The sequence below is a fragment of the Pongo abelii genome, chromosome 1, assembly GCF_028885655.2.
Source record: "Pongo abelii isolate AG06213 chromosome 1, NHGRI_mPonAbe1-v2.0_pri, whole genome shotgun sequence".
NCBI lineage: Eukaryota > Metazoa > Chordata > Mammalia > Primates > Hominidae > Pongo > Pongo abelii.
The window spans coordinates 79,417,932-79,438,658 of NC_071985.2; the positions used below are offsets into that span (position 1 = coordinate 79,417,932).

The 20,727-nt window shown below is 43.1% G+C and overlaps 1 protein-coding gene and 1 long non-coding RNA gene across 7 annotated transcripts in view; one reads left to right on the forward strand and one right to left on the reverse strand.

Moving 5' to 3' along the window:
• Positions 1–4,779, reverse strand: part of PRRX1 (paired related homeobox 1) — a 77,265-nt gene extending 72,486 nt beyond the window's left edge. For 2 of the 5 annotated variants that reach the window (XM_002809802.5, XM_003775500.5), the window contains exon 1: positions 2,501–4,392. In XM_002809802.5, the coding sequence (XP_002809848.1) occupies positions 2,501–2,741 (241 nt within the window). In that variant the 5' untranslated portion in view covers positions 2,742–4,392. Of the gene's footprint in view, positions 1–2,500; positions 4,393–4,535 lie in introns of those variants that run through there. The other 3 variants (XM_063726503.1, XM_063726499.1, XM_009241036.4) reach the window with 3 other exon arrangements.
• Positions 4,780–6,364: 1,585 nt separating this feature from the next.
• On the forward strand, positions 6,365–20,087 carry LOC103890713 (uncharacterized). 2 transcript variants are annotated; one of them, XR_655021.4, is made up of 7 exons: positions 6,365–6,720; positions 7,708–7,763; positions 8,388–8,536; positions 10,451–10,674; positions 12,394–12,453; positions 16,693–16,907; positions 18,801–20,087. It is a non-coding gene; the product is annotated as an uncharacterized LOC103890713 (long non-coding RNA). The 2 variants fall into 2 exon arrangements; XR_008511541.2 differs by lacking the exons at positions 7,708–7,763; positions 8,388–8,536.
• The last annotated feature ends 640 nt before the right edge of the window (positions 20,088–20,727 follow it).

Here is a 20,727-nt window from a genome sequence, read left to right on the forward strand (position 1 = left end):
AGGGCCTCTGAGGTGCCAGGCTCAGGTCTCACAGAAGCCAGTCCCCAGTCCAGGGCAGCCTCCCAGCCACCGCGCGTCGCATCCGAATCTGCTCGGGGGCGCTCCATAGCTAGCTTCCTCTGGCCAGCCCGGCTCCATACCCACTCTAAGGTCACGACGAATCCCGAGCTCCCTTCTCGGGAGTGGCGTCCACTCAGAGACAAACAACGGTACAATTTGCATCCCTCTTCCCCTGCAGCATCTGAGAGCCACCACGGCTGGCTTATTCCCCAGGCTGGCCGAGGCCGCTGGCCTTGGCCCTGGTTTTCTCATCCTCCAGCCTCCTCATAGGGCAAAGCAGCATCTAGTCTCTCCTGCCCCACTCTGGTCTTCTAAGCAGAAGTTTTTTCGTGGTCCTGTTTTCTGTTGTGGGTCCAGCCTCTAGTATCCGAACAGTGGTAAACGCTGCAATTAATAAGTCGTCCTGGCAAAACAGAAACGACTGGACGTGCAGAATTGGCGAAGCTGGGGTCTACACCAAATGCTGTTCTCCCTACTTTTTTTTTGAGACGGAATCTCACTCTGTCATCCAGGCTGGAGTGCAGTGGCACTATCTGGGCTGGCTGCAACCTCCGCTTCCCGGGTTTAAGCGATTCTCCTGCCTCAACCTGCTGAGTAACTGGGATTACAGGCGCTCGGCACTACGCCCGGCTAATTTTTGTATTTTTAGGAGAGAGGGGTTTCACCACGTTGGTCAGGCTGGTCTCGAACTCCTGACCTCGTGATCTGCCCGCCTCGGCCACCCAAAGTGCTAGGATTACAGGCATGAGCCACCACGACTGGACTCTCCCTACATTTTTCGTTTTTCATTTTCCCTGGTAAAACTTTTAAAAACAATCGTAGTATTTCTCAGTGCATTTTGTTAGAACTAAGAGTGCCTATGCAAACACTTAAGTAATGCTGCGGGTGCAGCCTCTCAAGCACCCAAACCCTAAACAGAACGTCTCTGTCTCTGCGCCTAGCTCTTTATGCGGAACTTGGGGACACCTGGTTCTTCATTCCTCAGAGTTGGCCACCTTTCTCTGATGTCCAGGCCAGACTTCCTCATTCAGTTCCTGTAGCCGTCTGCTAGTGCATTGGGTGGATCCGCCCTAGGCCGCTTTTGGGTAAAAACACCCAGGGGCGCCCATGCCGGAACTAAGGAAGCAGGGTGAAGACCAGGCGCCCTGAGCACACCAGAGGCTCTCTCTGCGGCTTGCTTTAGCGTGGCCCGCGGGGCCACCACTGTGCCCGGGCCCTGTTTCCAATTGTTTCTATGTGCAGTTTGATTTGCATGTCTATTCTTTGAGAGTCTGAAATAGGCAATGTTTTGTGAAAATCATAGAATGCTGGCGGGCCCCCTGGTTCCACGATTTCCAAATTTGAAGACAAAATGGTAACCAGCAACTACTGACATAGAAAGCGACCAGCCTCATTTGAGAACTTACAGCTAAGTTCAGACTCTTGCAACCTCGAGAAGAGGGAGTATCTGTACGTATCTGGCCACATGTCACCTGGGATGAACAGGGTGACCGGTCTGTTACAGACTTGGGGACATGGGGATACAATTGCAGTCTCTTTTTAAGGCACTAGCTAAGCGAGATTTTCATGGGTCGCGAGGTTGGTTGGTGAGGATGGGGAAGGGAAACTGGACTTTTCTGGACGTTTAAGAGCCAATAGGGAGAGCTCCTCTAAGGTGACACTGGCCTCCGCACTGAAGCCCGCGCCTCCCGGATGCAGCTCGCCTGTGCGGGATCATGCGGGGCTGGATTTCAGGTTTCACCCGTAAAGGACATTCCCTTTGCTTGGCCTGAGTTTTCCCCAGTCAGCCGGGCTTTTGACTCTGCCAGTGTCAAACCCATTTGCGGTAGAGGCAACAGCAGGGGGCAGAGAGCAGCTCCAGCGTCTCGGGCCGGGCGTTCTCTCGCGGCCTCCCGGTCGCGCCCGGCCTTAGGGTGCCTGCGTGGAGTGTGCAGCCTGAGCAGCGCCAAGTCCTGCTCCCTGTGCCTGGTGCCCTCCCTCAAGCCGTCATACGCTGCCCGAGAGAAGCCCTTCCAACCCGACTCAGCATCTTTAACCTGCTGCTTTCCCAAACAGCGCTGGCTCTCTGAGTTTGCACGCCGCTAAGACCTTTTCCCAGCCCAGCCCCACCGCCCCGCGTGCGGGATGAACCGAGCCGGTGCCTGGCCGAAGTAAAGAGAGTCCGCCGCGGACAGAGTCTCTGCCTGACACCGCAGGGCCTAGGAGTGTCCCCGGACCTTGGGAGCCTCTCTCCAGCGTCCTCCTTGGCTATGCCCTCGGCCGAGACCCGCTTTTCTCATCTGGTTTCCCCTGTGACTGGCCCTTCCTTTGAAGTCTGCCATCACCTCTCCTGGTCCCAGGACCTTGTCTTTCTGGCCGCGGACGGGCTCTAGCTGCCCTACACGGGTCCCCGCCCTCTGTCCCGGGCACACACCCCCGTGGGCATGCGCCCCTCACTCACTGTCCTGCTGCGGGGTGTCGCTGCCGCTGGTGAGTCCCGGCGACTCCAGCAGGCTCCGGCCAGCCTCGCCCACGTTCTCGTCCGCCTGTGCCGCCACCATGTCCCCGGCTTCCTCCAGGTCTAGCAGGTGACTGACGGAGAAGTTCTTTTTCGCCTGCAGGGTGTCGAGGTTGCCCGGGCTGTCCAAGCGGCCGCCCAGCGCCGGTTGCCGCTCCAGAACGTGCCCGTAGCTGGAGGTCATGGTCTCCCCCACCGATCCCACCCACCCCCCTCTTCCCGCTCGAATCAACACCAAACGCTGTGGGCGCGAGGGGGGAGAGGAGCCGAGTGGGGAAGAAAGAGGGGGGTAGTGGAGAGAGAGAGAGAGAGAGAGAGAGAGAGAGGAAGAGGGAGGGAAGGAGAGGAAGGCCAAAAAAAAAAAAAAATTGGAAAAGAGGGCGGGGGACCCCCTTCTGTAGAGCAGAGCGTTCTGCACCAGCCGCCTTCCGCAGCCTTGGTTGCTTTCCTGAGGCCAAGTCCGGCGCGGTCCAAAGAGATAATCCACACTAAAATACAATATTAAAAAGTCACCCTATGTTCAAGTCAGGAGAAAAAAATCCCTTCCAACTCTCCAAAAGTGTCCACACGCACAGACTAAAAATAATAATAAGGGGGAGAGAGGAAAGCGGAGGCCAGCAGGGCGGGGGAGTTAGGCAAACAGAAGAAGAGAGAAGGAGTGGGAGAGAAGAATCAAAGTGAATGGTTTTTTTAAAGGTTAAAAAAGTTATTCCCAGGCAAGAGTTCAAGCACCAACAGAAGAAGGCTTGTTCCAGCTTTAAAACATCTTCAAGAAAACGTGTTCCCCCCTCTCTGCACTCCTGTGGATTCTCAGGAGTGACTAAAGTTTCAGGAGGAGAGGGTGATGTCTTGCAGATGTATTAGAGAGCAGGATTCTCACTTTACTTTTTGTAAAGAGTAAAAAAAAAATAATAAGAAGAATAAAAAAAAAGGCTTCAAGAGTCCGACGGAGGGTGCTGGTGGGTTCCCCCCTTTCCCTTCTGTCTCTCCCCCTCTTCTTGCTGGGCTCCTTTTTCCTTCTCAGTTGGATCAAGAAGCTCTCTGGCACTTCAAAAGGCACAAACTGGCATGCAGAGGAGGCTTTGTAGGGAATACAAGAAAATTGGAGACCCCTGGGAGGGCAGATCTCGACTTAATAGGAGCCTGTAATTACGTGGCAAAGCCTTTGTGCCGTGCCTGACGTTTCACAGACCCCCTTTCTCCATCACAATCTCCTTCTTCCTCCTTTCCCTGGGACCAAAAAACAGTCTGATTAAGAAAACCCCCTTTGCCAACATCAGAGTTAGAGAGAAAGGGAGAGGGAGGGAGCAAGAGAGAGGGAGGGAGAGAGGGAGGGAGGAAGGGAGAGAGAGAGAGAGAACGAGAGAAGAGAAATGAGAGAGGGAAGAGAGCAAGAGAGCCCCTTTGGATTTCTAAAGGTCTAATTATCATTCCCCTGCAATAATATCACGGGGAGAAAAGACAAACTGAAACTCACAGTCACTTCAAACGTGCTGATTATTTTGCTTCGGCATTAACTCCTCCAGATTTGTTTAAGATCCTGTTGGAAAATCTCATTTGCATGTTTTGATAACAGCTGTGGGGAAATTTGGAAAAAATCCGCCACCATCACAATCAAATTTTCTTCTCCTTCTGCCTTCCCCCAAACCCCCACCCCCCCCAAAAAAAAACAATTTTCTGCTGTTCTAATAGTTTTGGGTGGAGTACAGGGAGAAAGTAAGCATATTAAGGCTATTTTTGGTTCCGTAGAGGGAGCCTATTAAATAATGTAGTAAAAATAACAAGAGGGATGATAATGGGAAGCTCTCTCACGCCTCTCGCAAGGACTAAAGGCAGACTGGGGCGATCCAGAGGGCACCGAGTTTATTTGAGGCTTTCCCCGCCATTAGGAATACCAGGGCTAGGGCAATGAGAAAAGTACGTGTTTATTAAACTGGAGGAAAGGACTCCAAATATATATTATAATCTTTCTCCCTACCCCCGCCAATTTTGTAACTTCCACGGTAAGGCCAAAGTTGCTTCCCCAGGCGAGGACGCTAAACCCAGAGGGTCCCGCTGCCCAGATTCTTTGGAGCAGGCAGGAGCACTCCCAGAGGCAGGAGTTGGGGAGGCTTCCGTGCAGTTCTGCGTCCAGCCTGGCTGTGGTGGCGGGAGGACAGAGAGCGGGGGAGGAACCCCCATCTAAGTTTGCGGATAATCCTCTGTCGTCCGTCTGCGGAGCCGTAACCTGACAGAAGACAGAGAGGTGCTGAGCAGTTTTTTCATGACCTGTTGGAATTTGGTAACAGCTTTAACAGTCTCATTAGAAATGAGTTACTATATAACGACTAAGTAAAATATTAATTGCTTATTTGTGGCGTTTTATGTTCTTTAAACGCGCGCGCACACACACACACACACACGCATCCGTACTCCCGCACTCCCTTGATTGCTAGACTTTTTTTTTTTTTTTTTCGTCCTATAGCCAAGAGGCTCGACTGGAGAGAAAGAAGGGTACGAGTGTGTGTAAATGGTTTCTGGGCTCCAAACGGCCATAGTTAGCCCAGAACTTCCAGCCCTGATCTGGGAAAAGAACATTTGATGCCATCAAAGGGCTGCAGATTGAAACCAGATGTGCTCGCCTCGGTTCTTTCCATGCATTTAATTAAGGAGCTGGGATGGAGGAGACTTTTTCATCATTAGCCCACCCACTCCCCCCTCCTCTCGGCGGTCCTTCGCCCTCCCCCCACTCTCCCCGCCCCCACCCCATCCCTTGGCCGCTCGAACCCCCGACCCGGAGCCCAGAGCCCTGCCAGGGCCGCACTGTGCGCCGCGCACGTCGCTCGATCTCCCCAGCGGTACCGGCTCTAAGCAGTAAATATTTGTGTGCTTCTGAGCCAGGGACGCGCGTGGGGGGTGGGAGTGCACGCGGGTGGGCCAGCGCAGAGTGGGAGCTTGTGGGTGCCTTCCTTCGGGATTTCCAACTCAGCTGCCTCCGAGAGCCTAAGCTGAGCGCCGCACGTGCTCTTGCCATCTGCTGTACTGGACGCAATCTAACAGCGCAGAGAGGTTTCCACCCGGCATCCAGTTCGATGTGGGCCGTTTTTCCCTTCCCAGCGGTTTGTCCTTGGAGCGGATCAGTCTTCCCAACACCTCCCTAGAAATAGAGCAGCTCCTTGCCTCTCCCTCCTTTCGCATTCTCTATCCTCATTTACACAGTTGCATTTTAACGTTGCTGTTTTTCCCCTACACAGACCGAATTGCCCGTCGTGACAAAGGTGTGGGTAAGGGCTGGGGACTTTTGGCACCCCCAAGACACGATGTTTCCCCTAAAGATCCAGCGTCCTCAGTCATTTAGGGGGTCAGCGTCCTCAGATCGCCCTTTCGAGGAAATTGCCTTATCCAGGTGAATGGTCAATATGGTTGGGGAACGAGGAATAGCCACAAGCAAGAGAGTTTATAGATGGGCATCCGGAGGCATACGCAGTCGTCTCCGCTGATATTCCGACGCATTCTCTAGAGGCACCGGGTGCTTCTTGAAAATCACCCACTTGTCATTCGTGTTAATATCAACCAATACCACCAATACCAACTAGGATGCTAACGGTTTCAAGAAAAACACCGCACACACTTACTAATTTATGGACTATATATATAATATTATATAATATACATAATGTATAATATGAATTTCTATGTGCAATATTTTCCCCAAATGTCTTTCGGACTGATGGCTCAAATACCTGCCAATGAGCTGGGCTTGTCAGACCTGTGCAGCGCCGCTCCTGCAGCTCTAAAAGCGCAAGGTCGGGGAGCCCACCTCTAGAAAAGGAGGTGGCCTTTGAAGAGTGAGGAACGGAGAGTGTCTTTGAGTCCTAGGAGCTGGAACTCGGGAGCACAGTCCCAGGGTATTCAGGAAAAGGGAAGAGCGGCGTCGGGGACTTAGTTGCGGTCCCCGGGGCGCAAGGGGTGGGGGCGGGGGCTCGAAGCAAGCAGCAGGGCCCTCTCCCGCCGTTCCGCAGTGCTTTTCTCAGAATCCCGCGAGGTCACCAGAGCGCGAAGGCTTGAGGGACTCTTCACCACTCGGGAGAGGCTGCTCTTTCCCGGGATATCCCGTAGGCCTCAGCTGCAGGGACCAAGCCCTGGATTCCTCTAGCCCAGACATCACCGCAGGGAGTTGCGAGGTAGGGTGGGCTGCGGGACGCGTTGGGACGGTCTCCTAGGAAGCAAATCACAAAGGCAAACACCCTGCAGAACTGATCCCCCCACCGCCCCCCGGCTTTTCTTGCTTGTTTAAGTCTTTGTGGGTTTTTTCTTTTCCTTTTTTTCTATTAGCAATTACAAGTGGATTGGATCCACACTCTGATTATGTTTACACACATTTGTAATTTGTTGAGAGTCTGGATTGCAATTTTAAAATATCGGGATAACCCTTCAGGGAAATTCAAGACAGAGCTGATAATGCGTTCACCTCATAAACGACAAAAGGCGTGCTTGAGCTGGAGAAGGCGTTCCCGAAACCCTCTGAGCCGGAGGTGATGCTCTCCCCAGGGCACCCATAGGCAAGCCGGGAGCTCCTTCCCAGAGCCCCATAGGTCGCTGCTCCTAGCCTCTCCTTGACCTCCAGGCTCCAGGTCCTGCTCGCAAGAGGGGTGGAGCAACGGGGAAATTGAAGGACCAAAGTTCTCTGGGCTTGGCTCACGTTGTAGGAACCAGGAAGGCCAAGCACCCTAAGAATTCGAACGACCATCTGGCAGAAAGATGTCAGGAGAGGAGACTTGAGGAAGCTTTAGCGGACAGCACATACTCATCTCCCAAGCAGGCGGCAGGCTTGGCCTGGCATTTAGAAGGTCCTGGAGAATAGCCTGCTGTTGCCCCTGTAGTTCCTTAATCACTACTTTGCTTTCCCCATGTGACTTTTGGGGGTGGGAGAGAGAGTTGGAAAAAGAGAATTTGTAACTCAAAATCTCTGAACATGTGTAGGCCTTTCTTTGGCTTTAGCTTTGACTTCCATCCATCAATTATTATTTTTTGAAGTTTGAAGCCCTGCATGATGTAACTAACCAGAAACTTCTCCCTTATGACCCTTCCAGCATCTGAGACCCACTTTCCAACCATTCCTTCTGCCCTACCTCCTTTACAATAACTCCTGTTTTCGAATTCCTCCCTAGGTAAGTGGGAGCAAAGCTGGATCTAGCAAGGAAACTTGCCAATAGATCAGACGAAGGTAGGAGAGAGGTTTGGTTCCCAGCCATGTGCCTTTGGGTGGTCCTATTAATAGTCAGGTTTGGTACTGATTACTGTCTAGGGTTTCCCTGGCACTGAAAGTTGGCAGAACTCTGCCTTTTCTGGCTAGCAGAATGTCTCCCACCCTAAGCAATTTCCTCTCTGAGGTGGAAACCAGGGGTTGCACTCCCTGACATGTTAATAAACTAACATGATAATTAGGTGACAGGTCACAGGTTCCATGACACATAAAGAAGACAACACCACTCTCAGGCAAATAACATGCTGTGGGAATCAAAATGTTTTCCTTCTCATGGTTGACAATCTAGGACATATTCATTAGCAGTGATATAGGGGAAAAGACAAATGCAAAATGGATTCTGCAGGGTTCCCATATTTTAATGTTTTTAGGATTCTTTATGTCAGGCTTGAAAGGAACTCTCTTTCATCCTTCCAATTCTGATTCTTGTAATAATAAGTGTTATTTCAGGAGCATTTCTCCTATGCTCTATTCTTTATCCAATAGCCCCATTGAATTATTTTGAAATTTTATAATAATCAAAGGAAGTCAGACTAAAAATATATTTCCAAGTAATGAGCTGGTAATTGATCCGCTCTGTTATAGGCTGGGAAGCCCAATATATTCAGGTGGGACCTAGAATAGTTTCATTAAGCCCATCTGCTCCTCAAATCACTGGCTGGACACTGACTTTGCATATATCACCGAGGCAGCTTTAGCTAAAGACATCAGTGACCTGCACATTTACAAATGCAGTAAGTATTCCTCAGGCCTTATTTTGCTAAATGCTTATGCTATAATTGATAGTGTTGAGCATCTTTTTTTTTTTTTTTTTTGAGTATATTTCTCCTGGTCCTCTATTTCTCTGACCACTTATTTTGGTTTTCATAGTGTACTCCTTTTTCTCTGCTCACTCCTTAAATATTTATATTCTCCAGAATTCTGGTCTTCATTTTACTGTCTTTCAAAATAAATAGGTTGTTCTTAGAAGATATCATACTTTTTATGAGTTATGTCTTGGTCTGTTTTATGTTGTTATAAAAGAATATCTGATTGGGAGGCTGAGGCGGGCAGATCACAAAGTCAGGAGATGGAGACCATCCTGGCTAACACAGTGAAACCCCGTCTCTACTAAAAATACAAAAAATTAGCCAGGCATGGTGGCAGACGTCTGTAGTCCCAGCTACTTGGGAGGCTGAGGCAGGAGAATGGCATGAACCCAAGAGGTGGAGCTTGCAGTGAGCCGAGATCTCGCCACTGCACTCCAGCCTGGGCAACAGAGCAAGACTCTGTCTCCAAAAAAAAAAGAATACCTGAGACTAGGTCATTTATAAAGAAAAGAGGTTTGTTTAGCTCATGGTTCTGCAGGCTGAGAAGTTCAAGTATAAGTTCAAGTTCAAGTCCTGGCTTCTGGTGAGACCTATTCTGCTGCATCACAATATGGCAGAGAGGGTAAAAGGGGAAGTGGACATGTGTGAAGAGAGGGAAACCTTAGGGGCATCCCAGCTTATAACAACCTGCTCTCATGAGAATCCATTCTCCTGAGAACTAATTCACTCTTGTGAGAACAAGAATGTTTTTACTAATGCTAGAACAGCACTGAGCCATTCATGAGGGATCCACTGCCATAAACCAAACAGCCCCCACTAGGCCCCACCTCCAACTCGCACACACTAGGGATCAAATTTCAACATGAGCTTTGGTGGCAACAAACAAACCATATCCAAACCATAGCAGTTAACTACCACCTGTTTGCCAATTAGTCCAAAATGTAAACCTTAAGCTTGTCCACCTACTTACTGTCATTTTGTGCAAACTGAGCAAGTTACCACTCCAAGCCTCAGCTTACTCATCTCTCAAATAATGCTTATTATGGCACCTACCATATATATTTGTGAAAATTAAATAAGAATGCAGGCAATCAATTTATCACAGTGCTTAGCATATAGTAAGCTCTGAAGAAAAAAAAGATAGATATCTCCTTGCTGGATCTGCACATTTATTGAAGAAACATAAACTTAAACTCTTGCCCCAGTAGTAAACCTAGGAATTATCCCAAATTCCTTCCTCTTTGATACCACCTCCAGGTCTGACTATATTATCTAGCTAGCATCAATCCTGATGCAAAATAGCCAATACATCCTTATGGAATTGGAACTGAAAATAAAATAATACTGAAGGAGGTGAATAGGCAACACTATATGTGAATATGTATGTATTATATTTATAGTGTGTTCATATTATATAAACATAACAACAGTTAGTAGTCCAGGTGTCTTGCCAGATGCTCTCAGAGGAAATATGAGTATGCAAGTGTCATACTTTCTCTGTCTTGAGGAACCCAAATCTTACTCACCAGGCCGATTCAGATGTACCACAAATGGCTATTGAGAGGATTAAGAAAGAGAATAAAGGAAAAATGCCTTATCATAATCAATACTCAACAAATGTTAGTTCTCTTCCTCCACTCTTTACCTTATGCTCAGATTCTTCTGGGCTTCACAGGATAATAGGAAGCTTAATTCTTGCTATCTTCCTATTTTAGAAAAATCCTTTAAGGATGGGCATATGCATGTAACTTAGATGCTTTAAAATGGGAATGGCTCTAGGCAAGCAGCAGCACACAGAGCTGCAAGAGAAACCAATGCCAACCCCTCATTCCTTTGCAGGAAGAATTCACGCCTGGTAGGTTTTCTTGTGTCTCACTCTGAGAATTTGAGAACCTGCATACTCACCAGATTATTGGCCCTGAATAAGACATCTAAACTGAGATCCCAGACTAGGTTGGTGCCTCTGCAAGCTCTTCAACTTTTGGGCCCTGAAGCTCTGTTTCCAGGCCAGGCAGATGTGAGATGGAATCTAACAGTACAAATACAAAATTCTCTGGACCTGGGTAAGTTAGGCTGATTTGAAATGCATAAGGTTCTTCAGCTGACTTTGGTGCTTATTTATAGCATACCTGGTGTGTGTGCCACTTTAGATAACCTTCCTTGGCTTCCTGCTCCCATAAATCTGGAACCAAGTACAGCCCACTTCTCTGCCTGCTTTCCTCCCCTTCTATAAACCTCTAAATTTCTGAACTTGTCTCTCTCTTTTCTCCAAGATCTCCACTTTTCCTATAATGCTAGCTCACAGGTAAACATCCAAGCTGGTCACAACTTCTTTTGTCCCTTTATACCTGTTAGGTTAGGTATATATTTTACCCTAATTTTTCTTGTTTTTATCTTGTTAAAGACACCCGAATCTGCCTTATTTCAAGTTTTTCTCCACAGTAATTTCACAAAATTTCAGAGACTTTTTTTTCTTTCCTGCCTCAAAGTGATGCTTTGAGATAATGTGTATGTGAGGAACTCAGTGTAAAAGGTATGAGTGTATATAGGACCAGTTACATTTGTCACTACCTCCAGTTGTCATTCTTTCCTGACATTCTTTTCTTGCCTTTATCACTACAGAAAGAAGTAAGGATTTATATAGTGGAAATAAGAAAACTAGCTTTTATTAAAAAGTCTAAAATAATGTGTTATATCAGCACTTTGCAGATCACAAACCTATTATTTCCACATTTTGTTAAGTCACCATTCACCTCTTTATACAATACATACCTTTGTCTTTCATGAACCTGGTACCCAGCTCTGCATTTAAAGCACCAAAACTACCTATCTCCGAAATACATACTGGAAAAAAAAAAACACTTCCTTTTGCTACTTACCCTTTTATTCTTTCCTCTTTCCTGATTTGTTCTTTTGAGCATCATCTGCTCCTTTAAGCCAAAAGTCAGAATTATTTTCTTCAAAATATGAAAAGAGATTTAGTGACCTCTCTAATACTCATTACTATTGTGTGTCTCAGTCTCCATTAAAAATTATTACACAGGATCAAAGATATCAACATTTATATTCTATTTTGGACCAAATGACATAAAGTAGTAGTTCACCATTAATCTTTAACCATTACTAGACACTGTATTACATCCTACTTTGTCCCTAATGTGGTGTAAAGACTAGAGGCTTTAGAGGCTTTGAAAGTTTATTCTTTGCTTCTAACTCTTTAAAGAAATTTTGAGCAAGTAACTTAGTTCCTCTGAGTCTCACACTTTCAGTCTCAGAAGCTCAAAGTACATCTGAAAAAAAAGTAAGGCTGGGAGTGGTGGCTCACTCCTGTAATCCCAGCACTTTAGGAGGCTGAGGGGGGCGGATCAGGAGGTCAGGAGATCAAGACCATCCTGGCTAACATGGCGAAACCCTGTCTCTACTAAAAATACAAAAACTTGGCCAGGTGTGGTGGCGGGCACCTGTAGTCCCAGCTACTCGGGAGGCTGAGGCAGGAGAATGGCGTGAACCCGGGAGGCAGAGCTTGCCGTGAGCTGAGATTGTGCCACTGCACTCCAGCCTGGGTGACAGAGCAAGACTCCATCTCAAAAAAAAAAAAAAAAAAAAGTAAGATAATAAGTAAGACCTAACATAGTGGCTGGCAAGTAATAAATACTCACTAAAAGTTAGTTCAGAAATTCTTTTGGCAATGACGTAGTAGCTTAGAGCAGAAGAGTAGTGCTCCCTGCAAAAGCAACTTAAGAACCTAAAAATATTTATATCTTCCTCACTTCAAATATCAGACACCTGCCAAGGCGATCAAGACTTGAGCAACCGTATATTCCAGACAAGGATGCTCTGAGGTAAGTCAGACTTGTTTCATTCCATTTTTATCCTTGGGTTATCGGCAGCACTTTGGAATAGAACAAAAGACTGAAAAAAGAGATAGTATTTGTTTAAAAAAGGAGAACAGTAGAGATTTATGCAACTGTATGGCTTTGGAGGAAGAGAAATTGGAGTTTGGTATTGATGAGATTTTATAGAGAAGGGAGGCTGAGACAAATGAGACCAACATTCACATCAGTTTTCCCCACAAGGTATTAGCCAATTAAGCTGCATAGGCAAAAGGCTAAGAAGCAGAACATAATGTGAATAATGGCAAATCAGAGATTTTTGCAACTTGACAATACTAAGGAGACAAAAACTGAAGTTCATGTCAAGGAGAAGAATCCGTAAGAAACAATCCAGGCTCTCTGTTAGAAGTCCTGGAAAGCTACACCCTATGAACGCAAAAAAATTGCATGTAGACTGAGCCTTAGAAAGACTGAGTTTAGTCCCAGGTTGGATTGAGCTAATCTGTCTCTCTGTTGCCTTTCAAGATAGGTTGAATCCTCTCTGGAGGAATATAGCACTAGAGTCATTTTTTTTTTTTTTTTTTGAGACAAAGTCTTGCTCTGTCACCCAGGCTGGAGGGCAGTGGTGTGATCTCGGCTCACTGCAACCTCTGCCTCCCAAGTTCAAGTGATTCTACTGTCTCAGCCTCCCAAGTAGCTGGGATTGCAGGTGCCTGCCACCACACCTGGCTAATTTTCATATTGTTAGCAGAGACAGGGTTTCACTCTGTTGGCAAGGCTGGTCTTGAACTCCTGACCTAAAGTGATCCACCCACCTCAGCCTCCCAAAGTGCCGGGATTACAGGCGTGAGCCACCACATCTGGCCTAGAATCATTTTAATGTTTATACAAAATGTCCAACATTTGATAAAAATAACAAAAAAAGGCACCAAAAAATCTAGTGTATTAAAAAATTAGTTTGAGAGAAACAATACACAACAGAAAAAGATGGCCCAGATTTTGGAGATAGCAGACATGGACTAAAAAATAACTAATTAACATAATCAAAGTAATAAATGATAAGATGAGAATTTCACAAGAAAACATGGAACTATAAGAATCAAATGAAATTTCTAGAACTAAAAAATGCAAAAACTGAGCTTAAGAACTCAAGAGATGAGTTTATCAGGATATGTGACACAGCTCAAGAGGGAATTAGTGAGCTGGAAAATAAATAGGTCAGAAGAAAAAACGGAAGCAGAGAGCAAAAATAATGAGAAGTATAGAAAAAAACAGAAGAGATATATATGATAAGATATAGACATACAGATAATATCTAACATCCATGTAGTTGAATTTCAGAAGAAGAATAAAGAGGGGATGGGGGAAATTTAAATAAATTGGGGGTTTGATTAAAATTTGTCCAAAGTTGATGGAAGACATCAAGTCACTGATTCAAGAGGCTCTTTAAACAACAAGATGAATAAATACAAATAAAAGAAAATGATACCTACATACATCATAATAAGACTGGTGAGATACAAACAAAACACAAACAACAAAAAGGAAAAATTTTTAAATGGCCAGAGAAATAAAGATATTTTGGCCCCAAAGTAGCAAAAGCAAGACTTTAGGCTGACTGCTCAACAGAAACAATGAAAACCAGGGACAATGGGATGACATTTTTTAAGTACTGGAAACAAATAACTGCCCTTCTGAAGTTCTATGCCTAGTGAAAGTATCTTTGTTAAAACAAAATGAAGATAGTTTCAGACAAAGTAAAACTTGAGATCAATTTGCTACCAGCAAATTCACACTAAACACTTTCTAAATGATTTTACCTAGAAACATAGAAATTCAGGAACAAATAAAGTGCAAAATAAATGGCAAATATGTCAGTAAGTCTGAATGAATATTGACTGTAAAAATAATAATAACAATAATGTCTTATGGTCTAAATACACTAATTAAAAGACAAGAAGCATCATGCTGCTACAGATTGCTACAAGAGCTACTCCTTAAATATAAAGAAAAAGAGAAGTTAAAAGCAAAAGAATGAGAAGAACATTTTGTGAAAAGATCAGCAAAACAAAGAATATGAGTACCAGAAAAGATAAGCTTAAAAGGAAGAAACAATTTTAGACATGAAAAAGGACATTTAATAACAACTAATAAAGTGAATGTTATAGGAAAACATTACAATTAAACTTTGTATGCATCTATTAGTGTGGCTTCCAAAAATAAATATTAAAAATTAGATGGACCAAGAGGAGAAATATACAAAACCATAATTATAGAGAATATTTAATATATCTTTCTCCATAACATAAAAAAACAAAAAAAATTATTAAAAAGAGGGGAGGTCTGAAAAATACTTGGCCTAATTGACACATATGGAACACTGAAGTCGACTATGATGAACTATGTATATTTTTTCCAAGTGCATATATAACATTGACCAAAATGTTAATGACTATATGCACTGTGGTTTGAATGTTTGTCTCTTTCAAAACTCATGTGGAAACTCAGTCCCCAGTGTAACAGTATTAAGAGATGAGAACTTTAAAATGTGATGGGGCCTTTAAAAGGGTTATGAGGGCTCTGTCCTCATCAATGGATTAATAGGTTTGCAGGAGTGGGTTAGTTATCATGAGAGTGGGTCTGTTATTAAAGCCAGTTTGGCTGTCTCTAATAAGCTCCCTTGCCATGTGATGCCACCTTGGGGGCTCTAAAGAAAGTCTCTACCAGTAATAGGGCTCTCATCAGATGTGGCTCCAAGAACTTGGACTTCCCAGTCACCAGAACTATGAAAAATAAATTTATTTTCGTTATAAATTACCCAATCTCAGGTATTCAGTTGTAGCAACAGAAAATGGACTAAGGCAGAAAAATATATGCAGAGCCATTAAATGAGTCTCAAAATTATTCAAGGCATTGAAACTAGTCAATTAAATGCTCAAGCTAGAACTCAAGTGTAAAATAAAGACATAATCAGAAGAAATAACCAGAAGATTCCAGTATGCTTGGAAATTAAGCTATTTTATTCCATAAACTATTTATCAAAGAAGAAATTTAAATGGAAGCTAGAAACATTTTGGACTACACAATGGAAATCCTACATATCCAACATATAGAATGCATCTAAGGATATTTGTAATGGAGATTTTATAGTGTTATAGTCTTAAGATATATTAGGGAAAAAAGAATTGAAAACTTGTGATTCAAGTATCTATCTCAAAAATATAAAAAACTGAAGATTAAACACTAATAAAGTAGAATAAAAGAAAAAATAAAGATTAATTGAAACTAATAAGATAGAAAAAAAAGGAGGTATAATGGAGAAAGTCCACGAAGCTAAAAGCAGATACTTCGAATAGACCAAGAAAATCAGTAAGTTATTTGCCAGTCTAAGAAAGAACAAAAGAGAAAAAAATGAATTATCAATATTGGGGTAAAAAAGGGGGAATCAACACACATCTCTATATATTAAATAAATCGAGAGTAATTATGTTTTCATTCAAATAAATTTGAAAATTCAGAAGAAATGTACAGATCCTTTAAAAACAGAATTTAATGGCCGGGCACGGTAGCTCACGCCTGCAATCCCAGCACTTTGGGAAGCCTAGGCGGGTGGATCACCTGAGGTCAGGAGTTCGAGACCAGCCTGGCCAACATGGTGAAAACCTGTCTCTACTAAAAATACACACACACAAAAAATAGCCAGGTGTGGTGGCAGGCACCTGTAATCCCAGTTACTTGGGAGGCTGAGGCAGGAGAATCGCTTGAACCCGGGAGGTGGAGGTTGCAGTGAGCTGAGATGGCGCCATTGCACTCCAGCCTAGGCGACAGACTAAGACTCCTCAAAAAAAAAAAAAAAAAAAAAAAGCCGGGCGCGGTGTATCACGCCTGTAATCCCAGCACTTTGGGAGGCCGAGGCGGGTGGATCACGAGGTCAGAAGATGGAGACCATCCTGGCTAACATGTTGAAAACCGGTCTCCACTAAAAATACAAAAATTAGCTGGGTGTGGTGGCGCGCCTGTAGTCCCAGCTGTTCCGGAGGCTGAGGCAGGAGAATCGCTTGAACCAGGGAGTCAGAGGTTGCAGTGAGCCAAGATCTCGCCACTGCACTCCAGCCTGGCGACAGAGTGAGACTCCGTCTCAAACGAACAAACAAACAAAAGAGAATAGAATTTAACAAGATTAACACAAGAATAATTATGAGTAATCTTACACATTTTAAAGAAATTGAATTAATCTTTTCCACTCAGAGATCTTCAGACAGACTCAGATGGCATGAAGGATCAATTTTTTCACTAATTTAAAGAAGAAATAATAGTAATATTATAAATACTCTTCTGAAGAATGAGTAAAGAGGACACATGTCGGCCGGGCGCGGTGGCTCACGCCTGTAATCCCAGCACTTTGGGAGGCCGAGGCGGGCGGATCACGAGGTCAGGAGATCGAGACCATCCTGGCTAACACGGTAAAACCCTGTCTCTACTAAAAATACAAAAAATTAGCCGAGTGTAGTGGCGGGCGCGCCTGTAGTCCCAGCTACTCTGGAGGCTGAGGCAGGAGAATGGCGTGAACCCCGGGGGGCGGAGCTTGCAGTGAGCCAAGATTGCACCACTACACTCCAGCCTGGGCGACAGAGCGAGACTCCGTCTCAAAAAAAAAAAAAAAAAAAAAAAAAAAAGACACATGTCTCAACTTGTTTTATGAGGCCAGCATACTTTGAAAACAAAACCAAAATGGGACATTATAAGAAAAGAAAATCACCAAAAAAGGAAAATTACAGGTCAATATCTATAAGTAAACAAACAAAACTATTATATGAAATACTGACAAATCAAATTGAGTAATATACAAAAATCATAATACTTCACAATCAAGTTGAGTTTATTCCAGGAATGCAAAACTGGTTTAATATTAAAAAGTTAATCAATGTCATTCACCACTTTAAGAGAATAGAAGAGAAAAATTACATGTTTATCTAAACTCGTGAAGAAATAGTATTTGATAAAATTATGCATTCATAATAATTTTTAAAAACCTTAACAAACTGGGGATACAAAACAAGTCCCTCAATCTGGTAAATAACACTTATGAAAAGCCTACTGAAAAAATTATACTTGCTGGTAAAATATTCAAAGCTTTCCCCCCGAGATTTAGAATGAGAAAAGGATGCCTACTAATATCATTTGTATTTACATTCTTTTAAGGCCCTAGGCAGTACAACAGAAAAGAAGAAAAACTAATTTAAAAAATTGGAAAGAAAGAAATAAAACTCTTTTTATGTGAAAATGACATAGTGATATATCTAGTCTAAAGCCACATTAAGATAACATCATACATTCACCAAAATAGTTAAATGAAATAGACAGTGCTTTTAAGAATTTAGAATAGTTTGAACACCACTCTCATACACTGAACTACTCATATACTGCTGGTAACTTTGTACAACCAACTGAAACTCCCATACACTGCTTCAGGGAATGTAAATTGGTACAACTTTTGAAAACCAGCAGCACCTACTAAAGTCAAATATATGCCATGACCCAGACATTTTATTCTGGGTCATAGGTAACAATCCAACAGAAATGCTTTCATACATGTACCCAAAGAAATACACACACACTCACACACACACACACACACAAACAGTAATGCACTATTTGTACCAGACCCAAAATGCAAATAACCCAAATATCAGTATTATGGGTAAAAAGAAATTAATATATTTATATAGTTGAATACTGTCTGCTGCTACATGCAACAACATGGTTAAATCTCACAAAGATAATGTTGATTAAAAAATGACAGGCACAGAGTACAGTTTGTACATTTCATTTATTTAAGAGGAAAAATGGTTCTCTCCATATTCTACTTCCCAAGCTGAAAACATCTCATATTATTACATTTCTTACAGAAACTATAGTTCAAGCAAGAAATCAGAGGCTCAGTTTTTGGTATTTATCTACCACAGAGGATTTCTATAAGAATGAGTAGGAAATGTGAATTTTTATTCTGCTTAAAACAGAATGTTAATTGCTCTAAAAAACATAAAATGTTTTCACAAATTGCCTTCTAATATTTAGCAGGATTTTAACTATGCTTTTTTGTTCTGATGAAATTATATGCTAAGTATATAGCATTGCACACAGGCATCTGAAATATATAAGGCCATGATAATTCTCTCCCAGCTATCCAGTTGTTCACACTGACCTCAATTTTATAACCAAGGAACTGTAGTAATAGTAATAATGGCTTAATGAGTATTTGCTATATGTTAAACACTGTGCTAAGTGTATATTCTTTATCTTATTTAATCTTCACAATAACCCCATAAGGTAAGTTTTACTATTTTCTTTTACAGATAAGAAAATCAAACAAGTAGATTTCCCAGGGGATCGCCCAGGCATGATTAGAATCTGGTTCCCTCTGATGACCAGGCTTGGACTCTTAACCACCTTGCTAGATGGTGTATCATGTCGGAATGCATTAATGATGTAAATTTAGAACAATTCAATGGTCTGAAACTGTATAGGTAAGATTTAGAGTAAATTTAGTCCCCCAAATCGCTCTGTTTCCCTCCCTTAGCCTCTACTCCACCCTCACTTGATCTCCTTGAGTTACTTTGCACTACACTGGCAATTGAAAACATAAAAATATCACAAGGAAGAGGAAAACAGTGATATCTTTGCTTATCTTATTAAAGGGTTCATATCCCAAAGTAGGGTTAACATGGATTGTTTTAGAATCTGTCTAGTTTTTGAATGCTTTTCCTGAAGATGGAGTAAAGAGGGAGGTAATATAGTCAGCATCCAGACTTGCTGTTTTTCTTGGTAAAACAGTGGAAAAGAGGGAATTACAAAATGGATACTTAGCCTATAAATCAGAGACTACTTGTACTTAGATTATTTTTTCTCTTTATCTTTACACCTACCCTATTTTTGAAAGGTATTCGTTCTTTGCAACGAAAAACTCATTTGCCATGTCACATCGGGATGCATATTGTTATCAGTATGTTTCTCAGGTGCTAGGAATCAGGCTCCTCTTTTTGGACAGAAAGGAAGATTTGTCATGGCTCTGCCTCTGGATTGTGTTGGTGAGGTATGTTCTTTCTGGAGATAACAGCTTCAACTGAAAAAATCCGAACTTACATAAGTTGAAGAAAATTTTCAGCTACTGCACCCTACTGCAGTGAGAAGAATAATAAAAACCTTGAACCCATTACTCATGTGTGAGAACAAAGGGAGCTTTATTGAAGATCAAATAAAAAGTATAAATACTGAGTCAGACAGCACAAGAAGTGAGGATTACAATGCTCTTATTGCCCATATTGTTGTTAATGGCATTTGAGATTGAAGGTCCAATATAATTCAACACAATAACCCTTGTATGTCTTGATTTTTCTATATTTGCAGATTCTTAACTATTTCACCTTTTCACCTAAAACTTTATTTCTCAACAAGATGTGTGTCTTCATTGCACTTTTCATGTTTGTTTATCTCAAAGCCTAACCAGCAAAATGTGTATTTTTAAAACAATCCTTCAGGCCTTTCTGAGTTAGACACACATTTATTCACTTACTAAAAAGGTGTCTAGTGCCTACCAATTCTGAGGGGTTAAAAAAAAAAAAAATCAGATCTGCCTACAGTGTGCTCACTATCTAAGAGGGAAGAAAAACAAACTGATATTTGTAAAAACAACTGTGTGGTAGAGTCAATGATTGAACACACTATTTCTCAAATCTTAAAAGAAGTATTTTTTAAAATTTCTATAACATCTATTTATCCTAGCCCTTCATCCATCAGGGCCAAAGGAAAGCCTAAATTAAGTAATTAACAGCATCTCAAACCCCTGGGGAGTGTATAATAGTCTCTCAAAGATAACTTCATCTCTTTCGGGATGTCAATGCTCAGTCTTTCAGTTTGCTTTCCCTTCCTCTGAGTTTCTTCTACAATGGCATTTTAGTACAGCAGATCTTCAGATAATGTCATTTTACTCAATATCATTTTGCTATAAAATTGATGAAGAAAAAATTTGATTTCTGACCAGGGTCATTGTCTGTGTGAAATTTGCATGTTCTCCCCATGCCTTCATGGGGTTTCTTGGATACTCCAGTTTCCTCCCATATCCCAAAGCTGTGCACATTAGGTGAATTGTTGTGTCTCACTGGTCCCAGTCTAAGTGGGTGTGTGTGGGTGAACAGCCCTGAGATGGAATGGCGTCCTGTTCAGGGTTAATTCTCGCCTTGCATCCTGAGCGGCTGGGATAGGGTCATGGGAGGCCATCCATGA